The sequence below is a fragment of the Strigops habroptila genome, chromosome 9, assembly GCF_004027225.2.
Source record: "Strigops habroptila isolate Jane chromosome 9, bStrHab1.2.pri, whole genome shotgun sequence".
Lineage (NCBI taxonomy): Eukaryota > Metazoa > Chordata > Aves > Psittaciformes > Psittacidae > Strigops > Strigops habroptila.
Genome location: NC_044285.2, coordinates 2,796,586 through 2,815,952, shown reverse-complemented (window position 1 = coordinate 2,815,952; position 19,367 = coordinate 2,796,586). Strand labels below are relative to the sequence as shown.

Below are 19,367 nucleotides of genomic sequence, written 5' to 3'. Positions count from 1 at the left end.
AGGGGAGGATGGGGAAGCAGGTCCTGCTACTCTGACACAGGGCACACATGTGCGTGTGGGTCACAACGAGCACAAGACAAGCTCCAACACACTGCTCACCCCAGGGCCACAGGGATCCTTAGGAGGGGCTGTTCTCCTCCCAGAGACACGTTCTGATGGAAGGGATGAGTGCAGAAGTGCTGCAAAGTGAGAGGTTTTCATGTAGGGAAGCAGGGAAAGAAGATACTTGAGGGGAAAAGGGAAACAAAGAAGACAGGTACATACTCCATATGATTTTCAACTCCTCAGCTAGGGTTTAGCTTGCAAAGCCATCCCAAGTCACAGAACACCTCCCAGCCCTGTTGCACTGATTATCCTGAACACCTTAATAGGCCACTCAGTAAAAATTACTCACTGCAGGTGAGAAGGTGAAGAGCATTACAGCAAATTGCCTTCAGCAACATGCCAAAGCCGAGGCTCTATGCCTTCAGGAATGGAGCATGCAGCTCCCTCCCCACTGACATGTTAAACCCAGCTGGAGCCAAGCCTTGTGTGCCAAGGCTTTTAGTTGGGAGCCCAGGGGTGGCTGCAGCATGGTGAAACACAGCACCCTCCCCCTCTCCCAGCACACTGATCCGTGCAGGAGGCCGTGAGCTTGGAAAGACTGCCAGCCAGCAACACTACACCCCAGGCAGAAAATGCAGTCTATGCAAGGAATTCAGCCTTCTGAAACGGGCTTGCTGCTCTCTCCCACAGCGCTTTGCCCCCAGACTCCGTGTGCTCGTCCTCTTTGTACCTTCTGTAGTTATTAGTAGGTTATTTCTAAGATGAGGGCAATGTAAGCCCCCACTGGGATCACATACACCGCTCACACCATCCGTGTCTGAACATCTCGCCTCTGAGCAGGCCGGGGGGTGGAAGGGAAACACACACAGAAAGTCATGGGAGCGATTTGCCACGGCCCCACAGTGCAGCAGAGGCAGAGCCAGAGCAGCGCTGGGTCTGCAGGGCCATATGGCAGCACAGGACCAGTGCTGCCCAGCTAATCCATACAGCACTTGCTCCTGCCTCTGCACAGATGACTCTGCACAGATCCCTACCTCCCTGAAACAGCATCTCAAAGTCCCATCTATGGATGGTCCAGAGCCTGTGCATTCATCTGCCAGAGGTTCTCTGCCTAGCCTGGTTCTGCCTACAGTCACCAGCCCTCACTCACCTAGGCACCTAATCCACAAAATAGCATAAAACCCATGAAACAAATCCTTAAAATAAGAGTAAATTCCAGTCTGCCTTTCCCCAAATCCCAGACACACTGTTGGTCATGGAGAAGAGATGTTCTCCTTGTGGAGAGTGGGTCACGAGAGCCCGTGTGCGTTGATTTCTGCTGTGGCCTGTCCCCGCAGGAGCAGAACACACCAAAGCTCTCCTGTGCTCGTTGCCAGCAGCCACGCAAGGCAGCCCCGTTGCCTCCAGGCACAGCAAACGTCTTCATCTGACAGTCACAATTACTGTAATTTTCTAGAACCTCCCTCGCACAAAATGTTTAAGCTAAATTAACGGCTTTAACAAATCTTCACAAATGTAGTTATTAACAGGTAGAAAGCTACACCTTCCACAACTCAAATAACGCCCCTGGTATTTCCATGTAGGAGCACGCAAGGCTCGGAGAAACCCACAAAACCTAATTCATCAGCCTGAGCAGCTGCTCACTTAACAGCTCACACCAAGAGCCAGCAAAGACTCGCTCCTCGCTTGCCACAGCCACCACAGCCACGAGCTGTGGATGGTGAACCATGGCACCTTCTTCTCCCCCCACCAAGGGGTCTTCCTTGGTGCCTGGGGAATGCTGGGTGTGAGCCACATGTTTATCCAGCAAAATATGAAGCTGAAGACCTGGGTCATGCTGGAAGGGGAAGGATGGAAGCCATCAGTGCCACAACCCACACACACCATCCAATCTCCATCACTCCAGCCTGTCTGCTCCAAACGGCCTCTCCCAGCATCCAGGCTCACTGCTGCCTGGTGCATCCCCTCCCTCCACTGGGGAGCCAGTAGCCCATATAAAGAGGTGCCGGAGCTGCTCTCAGGGCTGTCAGGGGGGAGAAGCAGACTCCCACGAGCCTGAAACACAACAGATTACACTAACAGCACAGAAACAGTGCTGAGAAAGGCAGGAAATATGTGAAACCCCCTGCACACACTGGCAAACAAGACAGGGACTCAGCATGGCATGAGATGAGAAGTTTATCCCTACCACCACCTTTCCTTAAGGAAAGCAGTGCAGGACTCATCTAAATCCCCCAGCAGCAGCTTTGGCACTGACTGCAATGGGCAGTGTGCTGAGCCCTTAGCTGCCTTGCCCCCCGGTCCTGGTGGCACCAAGTACTGTGCTTATATGGGGCAAGTTAGTCATGAATCAGTCAAGGTATAAAAAGCTTCAGGAGACAATTTGGTATTACGAATACCCAACATTCCTACTTGTCATTGCACAGAACGCCCCACATCCCTGAATAGGATCCCCAGCCCAGAGAAGGAAACACATTGCAGGTCAGAAGCAGGAGCTGATGGCAGGGATAACATAGCCCACCTGCTGAACAGGTTTTCTTCTATTGCCCCCAGTTCAGCAGCGCCCAGGGCAATCAGCACAAAGAGTGACTCCAGTAAACAGCTTTGGATACTGTATTCAGCAGCAGGAGGAAAAAAACCCCAGGCCTTTCCAATCCCCATTTGCAGCAGCTGAATGCTAATGCAGCGAGTGTTCCTGCCCAGCCCACAGAACAAACCGAAGTGAGATGCATTTCATTAATCAATTCCCTCGCTGCTCTCCATTCAGAAACGAGCGTGTTGTGTGAGGTGCATGCGTGTGCCACAGCAGCAGCACTTTCCCTGTGCTGATGGTAATAAAAGGAGACATATGAGTAGCACAAGGAGAGAGTTCACCCGAAATGGTGAATACAGTGCAAGCTCTAACACAAAAGGGAATATATCCTAATTCAGGGTGGCTGGGATTGGGGATGGAGCAGCCAAATAAATCCTCCTGGATTAATGACACCTTTTCTAGTCCAGGTCTCCCACCTCCCCAAACAGTATCTGCGTGCAGAATCCCTGCCTCCATCTTCACAGCCCTCAGGGGTCCCTTCACTTAAAGAAATGCTGGAACCAGCTATTTATCTGGCACTACAAACCACTGAAAGGAGGGAACAGGAGGAATGGGTGACCAGCAATCTGGGGGTGCTGCATGTCATAGTCTGACAAAAGCTTCATCTGTCATCAGGAGTGCTGGTTTCCACAGCACTGTGCTCACAGACTAAAACACACACTTGGCCAAACAAGGACTCACCTTGGGTACCAGAGGCTAAATACATCACAGTGTAAAGTGTGTGTTGGGGCATCCACTCTGCATCTTCACCTGCCACAGCTCTGAGCAAGTGCAAAAGCACCTCATCAACATTTCCATAAGTCACTGTACTAGAGAGAAGTGTTACTGTATTTGCATTATTTTCTAACCTCACCTGTTTAGTAGGTGAAGGAATCACGTATTGGCACTCTCACACTTAAAATAGCTCCAAAAGCCATTCCTGGATACAAAGGAATTCTATTCTTGAAGGCTGCACAGTTCAGATCTTGGAGTGTTGTTCTCAGAGATCAAAATGAAAACATCCCTTTCTCTCATCTCTTCCATTATAAAGCAATATTCACCTCACAAGACAGTCCTGACAGACTCTTTGTCACGTAGGCAGCTGCCTGTCCCAGCCTCCACCCTGCTCTTCACCATCTGGAGTTTCCCCTGGAGTTCAGAGGTTGGCACCATGCTGATATACGGTACATTCTGCCTGTTGGGAACATCTTAGCAAAACCCAGACCTACTGCATTCACCAGCTACAGAGGAAGCTACAGCTGCTTAGCTCTGCCCTGGTCTCAGTACTCTTTGCTCAGCATTGACCCCTAAACCCTTCCACGCTCCTCCCCAAACTGTGCTGACTGTTCACCAGAGAACCCAGAAGAGACCCAGGGTGACCTGCAGGCACCTGAGCTGATGTGCATGGCCAAAGCCAGTCTTTCCAGTTGTCCCCGTGCAAGTAATGCGCGTGCATTCCTGCACACACCATCCAGAGGTATCTCATGCAGAGGAAAAGCAATGGGTGTTTTCTCCCAACCACCTCCCCATCACCAAGCCTCTTAGCTCCAGGCAGTGCTCCCTTTATCTCAGACGCTGTGGGAGGCAGATGGTCTGTACAGATACCAGGAAGGGGAAAAAAGAAAATTAACAAAAAACCCCCAACACTTACTTGAAAATCTGACTGCAGCCGTTTGACTGGTGACAGCCCCGAGGGAGCTCTGAGACACGCAGGAGTAATTACCCTCAGCACCAGCCTTCTCGGGGTATTTACTGTCTTTTGCCGCAGCCTGGGATGAGATGAAGAGTGATCCATTCGGAAGCACGTGCAGATGTTCCTGCTCCACTAATGGAAACCCATTCTTCTTCCATGTGATATTGATCACCTGCTCCGCAGGGGCCAGGTTACAGTCCAAAACCACGACTTGGTTTGGCTCCAGTATCACCTTTGCAGGACCAGCACTACAGCTCAGCTCCAGAGAATCCCCTTCCAACAACCTCCCTGCAAAGAAAAGACAGTGTTACAGTGCAGGTCGCTTCCTTTGATTAATCACATCCTAATTTAAGGTTTTACAGTGAGGGAAGCATGGTTCTCCAGGAGTATGGATGGAGATAACCGGTGAAATTCAGTCCTGCTAGGTGACCAGCATCTCCCACACCATTTCTGCTCCCTCACACCGTGCCCAGCAGCCGCCCCTTCTGTCCACGCTTGCTTTTTCCACGCTGGATTCAAGCAGAGAAGAACAACTAGATAAAGGTGAAGTGATGACAACAGCAAGAGCAAGCACAGAAGATGCAGTAAAGGCCCCAAAGTGCCATGGCTGCCTATGACAAGTGAGGGCTCCCCCTCAGGTGTCTGCATACCAGAGCCTCCTCCAAGGCTGATCAACACCCACAAGGCAACTTACTTGGTACCCCAATACCAATGATCACAACTTGGTTGGAGTAGTTCTTCCTCAGGGGAAGTAAAAGCTTGAGCCCAGCTGGGAATCCAGAAAGACAGCATCTCCCAATGTTCATGAACTGGGAAACTCATTTCAAAGGAAAGACAGCAAAAGAATGGATTAAAAAAATGTCTCTGGGTGTTTTATCCCAACTAAGCGAATCCAGAATGAGAACGGATGATCCACTTTCCCCACTAGAAAAGGATATTCCAGCTGCAGGCAGACAGTACCCAGAACATGCCCTTAAGCAACCCGCCTGCTGCAGCCGGAGGCCAGAGCAGTGGCCAGCAGCAAGCTGAGCTGAACAGGTCTTGGTCTGGCTGATCTCCAAAGCCACGTACTCGAGGGGAGCTCCACCTCTGAAACAATGCTCAGCATTTCCTAAAAGAATATTGCCATTAATAAAATGTATTTGCCGTTAGAGTTCTCCAGAGACACTAAGTCAATGTTAGCTGGCAGCGCTGCTTCCACACACCAGCAATTTCAATCTCTGCTGTGCTCAAACCATCACCATCCACTCTTTTTATGGCTCTGCTCCAAATTATTTTGTCATTGCTCCAATCAGAAATGTTTCCTGCCTCTATAACAAGTTTATCAACACTGGATATGAACCACATGGCTCCCTGCCTGTCTCCTATCGCAGAAAGCTACAGATTAATTTTATAGGAATTCAAACACCCTATTAAACCTGCTACTACCGACTGCTGATAAAAGGGCTGCATGTGAAGGAGAGTGTGTTAAGCATGCGATTAGGGGCAATGACACGCAAAATTACACATGCAGGGAGGTGGACTTATTCCAAGGCGTGTGCCGGAAACTGCAGGTGCCCCTGAAAGAAGGACCTAAAGGACCTAACCCTGCCCATGTGTGGGCTGGTTCTGTGCTCATTCCAAGGACGGGAACTTGCCAGGTTTGCTGTCATTGCTGGCTTGCAGAATGACCACCTAGAACTTGATGTGGGGCCGCTATACCCTTCAGTGATGAGGAGGCTACACAAGAATCCTACTCACCTGCTGCCCGTTGATTGCTAGTGTTATGGGACAGAACAGACTCTGCCCCAAGTCACCTTCATTAGGACATCCAGGGGACAATCTCCCTGTCCCCATCCGGCAGGATGCAGAGATGCATTTCACACTATGTTAATGCAACAGCACCAAATACATGTGTGGAAGGTGACATGGGCAAACACAGGAGAGGGTTCACAGTCTGAGGCTGGGGTAAGGACAGGAGGCTCACTCAGGGCTGGAGCCACAGTGCTGTTGTGAGAACCCCCATCCACAGAGGAGCAGCAACCCAGACGCTTCTCTGAAGGGATCTACCCATAGCAGCTGCTCCTGGCAGCATGTCACACAGGGCTTAGTCAGCCTGTGTGTGAACACCACCTCCGGGGAGGTAGGGCTGCGAAGGCAAAGGCATGTGATGCAGAGCTTACTTAAGAAGATGGTAAAACTTTGTTGGCTAAAGTCTTAATCCTTTGCTTTTCCTTAAATTTGTTGTCTTTAGAAGCATGAGGAGACAAGGAACTAACTCAGGTCACAGGTCAGTTCCTGGAGCCAACGGCTCCAGCTTTCTTTTTGCATCTGTCCCCTTGACTCCTTTACATGTCACTCTCAGCAGTGACACATCTCAGACAGTTCTTGTGCAGCACCAGCATTATGGGGCCAATGCTGCCTGTGCCTATGCTTGACCTATTTCACTGCTGACCCTCCCGCAAGGCAGCAGGGCTGGGCGGGCATCTGGTGTGGAATCTGTTGGCTCTGCATGCTGAGCATCCCACATTGCCCTCTGCCACCACGCCATGGCTGTCCTCCTGCCTTCCTCTTCTCTACATGCTCCTGCTCTGTGCCAGCCACTCCTGTTCCTCGCTTGGGGAATCAGCCCATATAACTGTCCTATTTTATATTTTCTTCAGACAGCAATTAAAATGCCATTTTGCTGAAAATACTCCTCCTCTTGAAAAGGTGAAGCGCGAGGGGCCAGCTGGCTGGCTCCGGCAGCCAGGAATAGAGCAGGGATCTGCATTGCAGCTTCCCACGCCAGCACAGGTCGCTGAGAAGCAATTATCAGCCTCTCAAACTTCAATCCCTTAAAAATCAACTCAACCAACTTGCAGCAGGGTAAGAACAGGCAGCTCCAGACTTTGCATCACAGCAGAAGTATTTGGGTTTTTAAAACATGTGATGATGTTTCTGTACCCCTAAATATCACCCTGAAGTCAAAACCTACCTGGATCTAAGCTTCTGGTTGGTATGTTAGAGAAAAAAGAGTCAGTTATAAAACACAGTGCTGGACTGCAGAACTCACCCTCACCAAACCAAACAGATCTGTCTCTGCTATACAAAGAGAGGAGAAATGACTGTTGGAGAGAAATGCATTTGAAGCCTGGACCTCATAGGCCAAGGAGCATGCTCACCAAAGAACACACTAACATTAGGAGCAAAGGATCCTCCAGCAACCAGCATGGTCTGTTTCTATCATCAATACTTGGTGCACTTGCTGAGCTGGTCATAACGATACCACCTCCCTGGTTATTGACAGGAGGTGGTTGCCTTCTTTCATACCTTCACACCAATAAACACGACTGCACAACATCGACAAAGAGCAAATTACTCTGTTCTTGGAAACCTGTTCCAACCACATAATCCACCCAGTAACAGCAGAAACCATTTACAAGCAGCCAACCTCCAGGTTATCAGTATGTTTCTACTTGCAAGAGTCTACGGCATCGCCAAGCAATGAAGGCTCCACGCAATGGTGAGGGCTCGTGACCATACTCAAACCACTGCTCTTTATTCCAGAAGCACAAGAAATGCTTCTAGGACCAAGCAGCTACATAAAACCCCAGATGTCCTTACAACCCTGAGGGCTCAAACTCAGCACCTGACAGAAGCCCATGACAAGGTCAATAGCATGTGAAAACCCATTGCTGCCTGTCACTTAACGCAGCTTGGAAAGGTTTCCAGCTGGGCAGGTGAAGCCCCCAGGCGACATCAGGCTGCTTGACCTGTCCCAAATCATCCAGCTCCTTCCTGCCCTTTTGGCCCCAAAATACTGCAGGTTTTTGGGGACGGGCCATTTGCACAAACAGAGGTTGGAGCAGCAGGTCCCAGGACCTGGACTTGGCACTGCCAAAAGCCCCACTGCAACTCCTGTCCTAAGATGTTCAAAGAACTGTATAAACACTGCCTGATTAAGGAAAAAATACCTTCTAGGCTCTCGAAACGTAGGAGGAGGTCTGGTTCAAAACACTACACTAAATTAGCAAGCCTGACAATGAGATAAAAGCCCCTTCAAGGGAAAGGATCAGAAGAGAGTAAAATTAGTCCAAGTGAGATCAAAGACGAAGGAAATCAGGAATGTTAAGTGCTTACAGAAGCTGCCGACTACTTCCAACCTCCATCCTTCACCGTAGTGACAGAAATGGATACAACCCTGTTTAAACACACAGCCAAATGCTCAGTAGTTCCTGCTCACCTTCACCCTCCTACCTGCCGGAGGTAATGCTGTGATGAATGAAGACTACCCAGAACAGCCACTGCCTCAGACAGCAAATACAGCACTCCAGCAGACATCGATAACAACACGGAGGTGGGCTTCAAGTCAGAAGCCAGAAGGTCTTTTCATATATCAGTTCCTCTCCTGCTGTGGGCCTAAGGTCTTCATTCTCACAGTCTGTGTGCGGGGTAAACCCCCAAACTAGACACATGAACGTTAATAAACACAAGCAAATATCTAAACACCCTGTGTAACAAACACTGAAGAGATTTCTTAAATTCTTCTTCTTCTTTCCAAGAAGAAGACCTCACTATAAGCAGCGTAATAGCAAATGCCACTTGGTGTATTGATCAGGAATGGTGAGGAAATCCCGTATGCTCTCTACGTTTCTGCAAAATTCATGCAGAGGCAACCAAAGCCCCTTTCTTTCACCTCTGGGATCGCCACACTCAAACAACTATACGTGGTATAAAAGCCTTTATTGATGCAGTCCGAACATACAGATTAATTTACAGGGACATCCAGCAGAGGTGCCCAGTGTGTGGCCGCCATGGGCAGGGACATCCCCCTGGGCCTCCTGGGCACAGGCACTGCCTCAGGGCCAGCACCCCAAAGGCCTTTCTCCAAGGCACGCTGGGCAAAGGGGCAGCAGCAGGGCTGCGCTGGGCAGGGCCGTGGGGGCCCCGTCACCCCCGGGTCATAATGCCACCAGCTGCCAACGCAGCATCACAATGCTCTGGGTCAGTATAAGACAGCATCCTCCTGTGTCCCACTGCCAGAGTGCCCGGCGCTGCCACCAGGACAGAGCTGGCAGCCTGAAGGCATCCAAGAGGAATCCCTTGAGGCACCAGTGGATTTACTTGGAGGGGCTGAGGAGAGAAGACTGCCTGAAGCTGTTGGAAGTTCTCTGCTGCAATTCCAGCTCCTGGAGGGGTCACACTCACAGCTCATTGGAGGGATGGAAATCCTGCTTCAGTCTTCGGGGATATCGGCGTCCTCATCTTCTGGGGAGATAGTGGCAGTAGCCATAAGAAACAGGATCCACAGATGGCCCAGCGCCCTCCCCTAGTGCTTTGGAGCTCCCATTGTCAGGCACAGGAAGGATTCTTGCCCTGAGGGTTGATCACGCCAGCGGCATTTTGCTGTTGTGGGAAGCTCCTGAGACGGCTGCAGGTGGAGGCAGAAAAGGCGGTGCCAGTGTCGCCCCCCTTAGAGCTATAACCAGCCCATGGACCAGGAGCAGGTCTTGCTCACGTGCTCAGGGAGTAGCCGATCGCCAGCGCTGGGGTCAGGAAGGAATTTTCCCCCGGGGCAGATTGGCACTGGTCCCCGGGGGTTTTTTGCCTTCCTCTGAGCACTGAGCATGACCACTTGTCAGGGCTCCTCGGTCCATTCTGGCTTGGTTATCGCCTGGCGCTCATGCACCACGAAGGTGGCCCCTCGTGTCCTGCAGCTGGGGGGGGAAGGCTTTTTTGCCCCCAGGGTGGACTGGCAAGTGTCCCCGGGGTTTTTTGCCTTCCTCCGCAGCCGAGCACAGCCCCTCCATGGGGCTCCTTTGGGCTATTGTGGCCCAAAGGCAGCTGCTCGTGCTCCACGCAGCTGGCCCTCGTGCCCCGCATCCGGGGGGAGGCAGCCTTCTGGACTCCCAGGGTGGCCCCAGCATGGCCCCGGGACTTGCTGCTGTCCTCTGTAGCACTGAGCACCGCCCCTTGTCAGGTCTTCCCCGGGCCATTCTGGCTGGGTTCTTGCACTGCTCTCTCACCAACACGGCACCGCTCCTGCCCCAGCTTTCCTTTGTCAGGCTGCAAGGGATGTTTTTTCAAGCTAAACTGAAGGATGTGTCAGCCTGCTGCTGGCAATGCATGTGCATCGAGTTAATGCTTGTGAGCATCAGCTCGGAAAGATTTAGAAAAAGAAAATATTATCTAAACTAAACTAGGCTAAAATTAACTAAACTAAACTAAATTAAAATAAGATACATAAAATAACTTTATAAATAAATAAAATACTCTTTCCACCTGTAACCTTTCTGATTTGTGTCTTTGAAAGCGTTTTTGGTGCTGAAAACCCCTTGGCATTTCAGGTAAATAATGGTCTCATCATTATACAACTCATTGTGAGTGCAGGGAATGGAATGGAATGGAATAAAACAGAAGAGAATGGAATGGAACAGAACGGAATAGAATCGAACAGAACAGCTATGGTATGTTATGCATATTGTTCTGCATGACAAGCTCTGACACAGGTCTGGGGCTACCTGCAGTGCAGGCCCCAAGGGAGGCCGGTCCCAGGCATCGAGGCCTATGAACACCCTCTGGACCCTGACAGAAGTAGAGCTGCACTCCTCATCTGCTCTCCTTTAGACATGTATGGGCTGCCACTGGAGAGAGAGTATTGGGCCAGATGGACTCCTGATGGAGCGTTGTTGTTCTCAGGCTCTTTGTGTTTTGTTACATTTCTCCAAAAGAAATGACTCAGGTATTTTTAAAAACCAGTATCTGGGGGAGGGGTGAGATTGGAGTGAGTGGAAATCACAAGGAAATGAGCAGGTATTGCCCACATAAACAAGATCTGCAACCATTTAGTTCAGGAGCACACCCTGCTTCAGGCTGAGGGCTTGATCTTTGAGCCTCACTGATGTCAGAGGTCTTTTGCTACCCTGTGGAAACCCAAATAAACTGGAAGAACGCAGAAGAGTTTCAAAAACCAGTTCACACGTTCTTCACAAATCTGTTCAGATGCTCAAATGATCCAGAGACAATCTTCACTCACCCCCATCAGAAGGCACAGGCTTCCTTCCCACAGAGCGACAGAGCCAATGCCTATGACGGGACGTGATACCCATTCAATCCCTTCTGCTAGTGCCGGGCTGGGAAGAAATGTCATCCAGTATTTCCTCAGCAGGGAAAGAAGGAAGTAGTGAGAAAAGAACTGGAAGTTGGAAGAGACCTGCAATGATCATCAAGTCCAACTGCTTGACCACTTCAGGGCTGGCCAAAAGTTAAAATATGTTATTAAGGGTGTTGTCCAAATGCCTCTGAAACACTGATGGGCATGGGGCATTAGTCACCTCTCTAGGAAGCCTAGTTTTGGCCACCCTCTAGGTAAAGAAATGCTTCTGAATGTCTAGTCTAAACCACCCCAGGCGCAACTCTGAACCATTCCCACACGTCCTACCAATGGATCCCAGCGAGAAGAGATCAGCACCTCCCTCTCCATTTCCCCTCCTTGGGAAGAGCTGTACAGAGCAATGAGGTCACCCCTCAGCCTCCTTTTCTCTGAAGCAGACAAACCCAGTGTCCTCAGCCACTCTTCACAGGACATGCCTTCCAGCCCTGTCACCAGCTTTGTTGCCCTCCTGGACGCATTCAAGGACCTTCATGTTCTTCGTAAATGGTGGGGTCTAGAACTGCACCCAGTACTCAGTTGCATTAGGCTGCAATTTTATGTATCATTGTTTCTTTATTAGAGATTGAGGTAGGACCACATCCTGGGGTTGCTAGTTCAAGGCAGGTTTCAGCTGCAGACCTGTGCTTTGGAGCCAAAGGGCTTTTTGCCTTTGCTCCTCCTGGCTGTAGTTTCAAGCATCAAAGCCCAACAGAACTGGAAGTTTTCAGCTCATGAGTTGCTAAAATGAGGCCAAGGAACCCTGTGCAGCACTGCCCTACCAGTGAGCAACATCACATACACATTCGAAGCAGGCTTTTACATCACAGCACACAAAACTGCCTGCCTACTACCTATCCAGAGATGACCCAACACAACTGAGGACATCTCAAGATACTTCTCTGAGAAAAAAGGGACAAAAGCAGAGTGGGGAGTTGCGAGTAGAGAGGAACTGCACAGCCCATGCCCATCCAGTCCTGGGTAACCAGCAGAGCTCGTACCAAACTCCACTAAGCCCAGCAAACTGCTGAGCTATTCCAAGGTGGACATTAGTGGCTTTGAGATTATAAATGTGCAAATATACACTTACACGCAGTTCTATACCACACACACATGCAGTCACACACACGGAGTTCTGGGGCAATGCAGATGTATTCCAATGTAGAGCATGCCCCGAAATGGTAGGTCTTTGATGCAGCAAGTTAAAAGCATTTTGTTTCCGTGAACATTCTGTTTTCTGACCCAGGCTCTGCAGGGTTTCTTTACTCTCTCCTGTGTTGTTAATCCCTAGGCTACATTACACACAAAAATAGCCCAGGAGAAAAATGTTCTCCTCCTCCCATCTATTTCCTCGCTTCCATCAGCCAGCCATCCACCTCCAGTGGCCAGGCACAGTGAAGTAAACAAAGTCTCTTGTTGAGTGGCATAAAAAACCAGGGCGATTCAGAGGAACAAAGGTTGTAAAATCTTCAAGGCACCAAGCTGTCTTGTGCCCTCCATGGGAGCACAGCCCCTGCCAGCAGCAGGCTTCATTCCAGATCCAAGCAGGCATCTCAAAATCCACGTTAAGCCAGCCAACATCTCCCTTCCCAAATCACCCATCACAGTGCACAGCCAGAAATACCTTCTACCATCTCCTCTCCCCAACATCAAATGCAGGCAGGAATAGCCCTACTTATCACTGAGCAAAGGGGAAAAAGAACCAATTCTGTTGGGTTTATAATCTCAAAACCATAAATAACCAGTGCAACACAGATTTGACAGGTTCCTGACAACACAATTACTTGGTCAGAGGCAAAACCCTCAGAGCAGTGTTTTCACATCTAAGACACACAATACTCCAAGCCCATAGAGCTACTGGGAGCTTGCACACCCTGGCTGAGAACAGCACAAAACCCCACTTGTCTCCTTGTACATAGGGTTATTTCCCTTCCCTGGGATTTAACCACTTAAATCAAGGAGGGAAGACCCAGACAAGGGAAATGCTTGTCCTGGTGAAATTTTGGCTATCAGCAGTAAACACGTCCTTGAGCTCTGTTACACAGCACGAGCAAATAACATGTTACTGTTCAACAGGAGACAAATGGCTTTGTTTGGAGGAGGATGAGGCGTGTTTTAGTAATTACTTTAAAATCAAAATACTCAGGCATAAGCCAAAAGGGATGCATTTCTGTGCTTCTGGTTTTGTACAGCACATACAAGCCCTGAGTAAGGTTGTGAGTAAACTTAGTGCCAGCTCCCAAACAGCACATCACCACGAGGACACACAGCTGGCTCAGACAGCGTGTGCCTCAGCTCCAAATCCAGCAGTGCCATATACTCAGCAGATAAACCCATCCCAGTTACACAGCACAGCTCAGGTTCTTCCCTACTGGTGTGAGGACAGCCCAAACAGCTGCCTGTCATGGCCACAACCTTGTCACCAACCAGGCTACCACCCAAAGGGGCTGCCCAAAGGCAGACAGAAAGGTTGTATTTGGGAGAGACGTACTGTCTTCTCTTCAACAAACTGATTCAGCTGGGGGAAATCAAGATTTTGGCACATACAATATCCCAAGGTACAATTATTCCTACAAACCACAGCCCATTCCCGCAAACACCCAGCCCAGCAGTTACAAGGTGTAGACCTTCACTTCAAGGCAGGGTGGCCAGTCTTTAGCACAGTTGAGTGAGGTCCCAGGATCAACTCAAGGACAGGATCCAACCCAAAGCAGCTAAACCGCTGACAGCTCCCAGTGCCTTCACATGAAAACCCTCAAACACTTCCAGCCCAAAACAAATAACGCTGCACCGAGCCAGCCAGGACCCATTAGAGCACAGGCCTTGGGAGATTAATACTTCACAGAGAACAAAGTACAAGGGTTTACTAATCTGACATACTTCCAGAGCTGACATCACTTCTAGTTCTTGGCAGCCAGAGGTTTTCCTGGGGAGCTGCTGTTGTGCTGCAGGTCCCACAGCCTGGAGCCTGGCCAGTGCATTTCCTATTCCACACACATCTGGCACTTTGGAACTGGCTTGTGCACCTTGCAGAGCTCCAGCCAAAGATAACCTTCCCAGGAGCAAAGAAAGTGGCTCAGCGAGGCGAGGAGAGCGCTGGGTCGTCGTGTGTGTTCTGTGGGATATCGGGCAGTAGGAGGAAAGGGCTCCTCTCTCCCCTCCACATCCCACAGGAGGTGGCAGGAATTCAAACTGCAGTTGAGGCTCTGCACTGTCGCCTGTCTTAATTTATGTATTTATTTTGGATGCTGAACTCGTGGAGCTCAACAGGCACAATTAATCTCATTTAATCAGGAGTGAACAGCATTGAAGAAAAGTGGAGTTACAACTTCCAAAGGGGTTTCCTACCTCTCAGCAAGCCAACTACTGTGCCATTGTTCTGCTCAATGTAACCTTCTGCTGATGCTCTTCAGACGCTCTTAGAGCTGTAGAAAATCTGTATGTTCTCTTTGTCTAATTCAAAGGGTGACTACACTTCAGTGTGTCCCCATTAAAGCAACACAAAGCCCTCTTTCTTCTTGGAAACTTTATGCATTGACAATTAAAAGTCAATAGCTTGGTCTCAGCCTGTTTTTAGGGCAACTGCACTTGGCAAGTGGTGACCCAGAAAGAAATCTGGATGCAGGTCTCTGATGAAGTCTGCATTGTGGGTGCTCAGCAACATCAGCACTGAAAGAAGAACTGGAGGAGCTCCGGGGTTGGAGCACCCAACTCCCATGATCTCTATAGAGCAGGAGGCTGAAAGAGGAGCTGGGCATCTAAATCCCCTTGTGCATCAGGTCTTCAGCCTCCCCATGGCAAGATAAAACAGAAAACATTCTTCCAACTCAATTGTTAACAAGGCCTGTGAGACAGAGAGGTCAAGATCTCTACATTCCCTTCGCAGTTACCAGATGTTACTGGAACTTTCCACCTTGTATTGGCAACACGAACAAGCTAGGAATAAGAAAGTTGCACCTTCAGCCTCTGTTTAGCCTCTCTGGAACAAAAGGCTCCTAAAACTATCTCTAGGGCTGGTGGAAAGACCATTTCATTAACACTTTGACAGCCATGTAAAGCAGAGCAGTTCCAGTACTGAGCAGCACTCACCAGTGGGAAGCAGGCCGCTTTCTCCTCATCCTGCATGGAAGCAAGCTAGATGCTTTATTTAATAATGCAACATCTCCCACTGCTGCAGGAATATTTACCCAGCTGGCAGCAAGGGACTCTCAGATCATTCCCTGTCACTAAGCAGATCCTGGCCTTTCATGAGCAGCTGGGTGCCAGACCAGCACCGTGCAGCAAGAGATGGCACTCAGAGACTGCCACAGACCCCCTGAGTCAAGGGCTAGGGTACAGTGGGGTTGGACAGGGCTTGGAGCAACCTGCTCTAGCGGAAGGTGTCCCTGCCCATGGCAGGGGCTTGGAACTGGATGAGCTTTAAGGTCCCTTCCAACCCAAACCAGTCTGGATTCTATGAGCACTGACAGAGCAAGCTCAGCTCCATCCACACACAGTCCAGTGGAAATGTCCTGGACCTGGCTGCTGAGCACAGGCTTGGCCATCCCACAGCCTAGGCCAGTCTCGACAGCTCAGTAAAGTATCAACTGGTTTCTAGGGAGGACTAAATACTCCACCGCTTCTGTAGAAGCATCAGGTTTGCCTAAACACTTTGGTTGTATCTACAGATGATGCCTAGCAGATAAACACAAAACCAGCTCTCACAATCGAGTTCAGTTTCATTGACATGTGTTATTCTGATGTATCTCCCTGCAAACAAATGGTCCACCAAGATGAAACAGATCAATAGCAGTAATAATTTATTCATCATGTTGAATTGCCAATGGCAATCATAATGGTAAAGTGCTTGACTCTTTCACGAAGGTTAAACCTTGGTATTTTCTCCTCTCTGCCCCCAGAAATGCTTCTGAAACAGCAGCTGAAGTCTAACAAGTTTAGATTTCAGCCTGCTCAAAACTCTGCCCCAGGGAGTCTGGCACTACTGAGAGCAGAACAGGGATTGCTGTCCCTGTGTACAGCAATATCAGCATTGGCCTCTCTTGAACTGAAGGATGCTAATTTAAATTGCCAAATCACCAAAATCACTAAAAACCTCCAAAACACTAAAATCACCTCTTCACAATCCCCCATACTGCAGACCCAGGGAGGGCTGACCTGTCTCTGTCCCTTTCCCCCCCCTGCTCCACACCAAGCACACTGAACTTGAGGCTTTGCTTTAGGAACATCTCTGAGGAAGCCTCCATCTCCCAGCTGTCATCTTTCCCTTCTTAAACAGCCCATGAGGAACAGCTTGAGATGACCTCTGCAGAAGCTGCTCCCAGCGTGGGATGCATGGGGAGCTCAGGTCAGAGCCTTGGGTTCACATTCATAAATCTACAGTGGAGAGGCATATTAAAATTACAAGCTTGAACAAGCACACTGGAACAATAACACATCAGAGTCCTGTAATTGGGCCCTGAAATACACTTAGTGAAAAATACAGACCAGCTGCAATGTTGGAAATGCTCCTAATGCAATCCAAGGTAATTATTGGTAACAGACCATCAAACAAGTGCATTAATATGCTCTGATCAGAGAGAGAATCAGATGGACAGTCTGGCACAGCAGCTTGTACCTGCAAATTATGTAAATTATTTGAAAGAGCAAAGCCCCAAAGCCCTAGAAACACTAACTCTAATGAAAGTTATTAAATGCTATTTTTGTTATCTGCTGGTGTTAACATTAGAAGGCCCATTTGCTGTGGTGACTGTAATTTTGCTGCTGAGCAGCAGTCCGGGCTGAATAAGCCTGATAGTTGCCATTTTCAAGGACCACATCACACTAAAATGCCTGGCTTAGATTTGCATGATTTCACGGACAACATTTAAACACATAACTACTTCCTGCAGTTTTCACTGATGTTGGAAAGGAAACCCAGTCATTCTGCTTTTGTTAGATGCAGAAGTTCTTGATTTTGCCTCATCATACAGACATGAGCTGCAAACAACACAGAGGAGTTAGAAACAAGACCTCCTGTTACAACATTACCTATTTTTGCACTTGAACTATTTAAGTTTAGTGTATTTTTAGGATATACTTTCATCTCTCCATGCCTGAGAAAGCTAAAAGTCTGCAATATATGAGCTTCAGTATCGTGCCTCTTGAGAACAGTCACTTAACCAGAAACTAATATTACCAAATAAAATACACTAAGATCCTTCACCTGTGGGCTACAGTTAAAACTCTTAAGTATGTTTTGTAGCTCTTTTCCCCTGGGTTAGCGGCTTTGTATATTTCAAAGATACAAACACATTAAAGTGAAGGATGCTCAGCTCCAGCAGTGAGTATTTCATGTCAGTCTCACCACCCTATAGAGAAAGTAAAAATAAGCATCACACCCAAAATTTCAAACCTTTGGAAAAGGAATGAGACAGTGTCCCCACTGCAGGTTTGAAACTAGCACCCAAACTTCCCAGCAAATAAATCCAATCCTCTCTACCAAACAATACTTTAGCCTTTGCAACTCAAACTCTTATACACAAAATGCAGTGTAAAGCTCTGGAGCAAACTGACAGAGAATATCCCACCTCTCCCTCATCTTAAAGGCCTCCAGGAACTTGGGTCACACTTTCTAATTTCCAAAGACAGACACCACACTGGCTGAAGGGGTAAACATCAACCCTGTGATAAGATGTCTCAGTGCGGGGATGGAAGCTTGAGCATCCTAACACGATGGACACGCTTCCAGCTTTAATGAAGGACCCAAAGCTTCGGCCACCTCTAAGCACAGGCTCAAACCCAGTGAGAGCCAGTGGATTTCACGGCCTGGTTCATTGCCCATTTTGCTCCCCAGCAGGTCAAAAGTGTGTCACCAAGGGCTGCAAGAAAGCTTGGCAGCAAAGAGGAAGAGCGTGGTACAGGGAAAGGAGGATGCGAACCCTTTGACTCTGCCCTTGCTTGGGTTTACAGAGCCTGTGCTTCCAAGTGTCAGCTTGGCCCAACAGCCCTAAATCACCCACCACAGCGATATGCAAAGAAGGAAGGCGATGACAACAGCTGCTCTAATTTATTAGTTGTCTCTGCTCACGCTCACCAGCCCCGCACTGCTCCATTTGCAACCAGACGGAAACAACGAGTGTGACTCCAGGCAGCGGGAAAAACACTTCTCCATCACGTGTCCTTTCCCCTTCACAGGCTCCGCTTCCAGTTGTCTTGCCTGTCATGAAAAGGAACTTACAACGTGCCGCTGACTGATGTACTGTAATCAATACAAACCAGCCACGAGATCCCCTGCAAAGGATGTGCAAGAACGGCTCAGCGGTGATATTTATGAGCGCAGGATACGGCGGAGCAGAACAGCCCCAACTCTCCTGAGTATTTCCACTATTTACACTGAGATCAGAAAATTAAAATGATATTTTACGCTTAATGGTTCGAACAAGACCTGTGAAGTCCCTCTCTCGGTCCCATTTACAACACAAACGCCAATGACAGAGCAGCAGATGGTCAGAAACACTCCCCTAGAATATTCAGGCGATTCAACTTGAATCTGTGCCCAAATCATTTAACTTTAATGGATTCTTTCATTAACAACCAAAGAAAGGGAATATGGTTGCCAGGACATTAAAATCACTTTTTCAATTATACTGTTATAAAATCGAACAAATTAGCTGTAATTCTTAGCTGAAGCCTAAATGGAAGCACGACTTTATGAAAGAAATGAAAATTGATTTGGATTAGTGGGCATCAAGGGCTTTTTAAAAATTAACAAGATTCTTACGACTTCATAGCATGGATGGATTAGCTGGAGGTTTCACTGCCCTGCTACCTGCCAAAGCATGGCAGCTGGCTTCACAGCATTCGTTACAGCGGGTTTTAATTAGACTAAAGGGAGAGGATGCAAGGATTGAAGCTGGCAACAGAATCCTAGAGAAGCTGGGTGGTGTTTGAGTTCACCTTTTGGACCT

At 48.8% G+C, this 19,367-nt stretch overlaps 1 protein-coding gene across 3 annotated transcripts in view; it reads right to left on the bottom strand.

Annotated features, from left to right (window-relative positions):
* The window catches only part of IGDCC4 (immunoglobulin superfamily DCC subclass member 4), a 93,100-nt gene that overhangs the window by 53,739 nt on the left and 19,994 nt on the right, over positions 1-19,367 (bottom strand). For all 3 annotated transcript variants that reach the window (XM_030497995.1, XM_030497993.1, XM_030497994.1), the window contains exon 2: positions 4,269-4,598. In XM_030497995.1, coding sequence (XP_030353855.1) covers positions 4,269-4,598 — 330 coding nt within the window. The remainder of the gene's footprint in view (positions 1-4,268; positions 4,599-19,367) is intronic.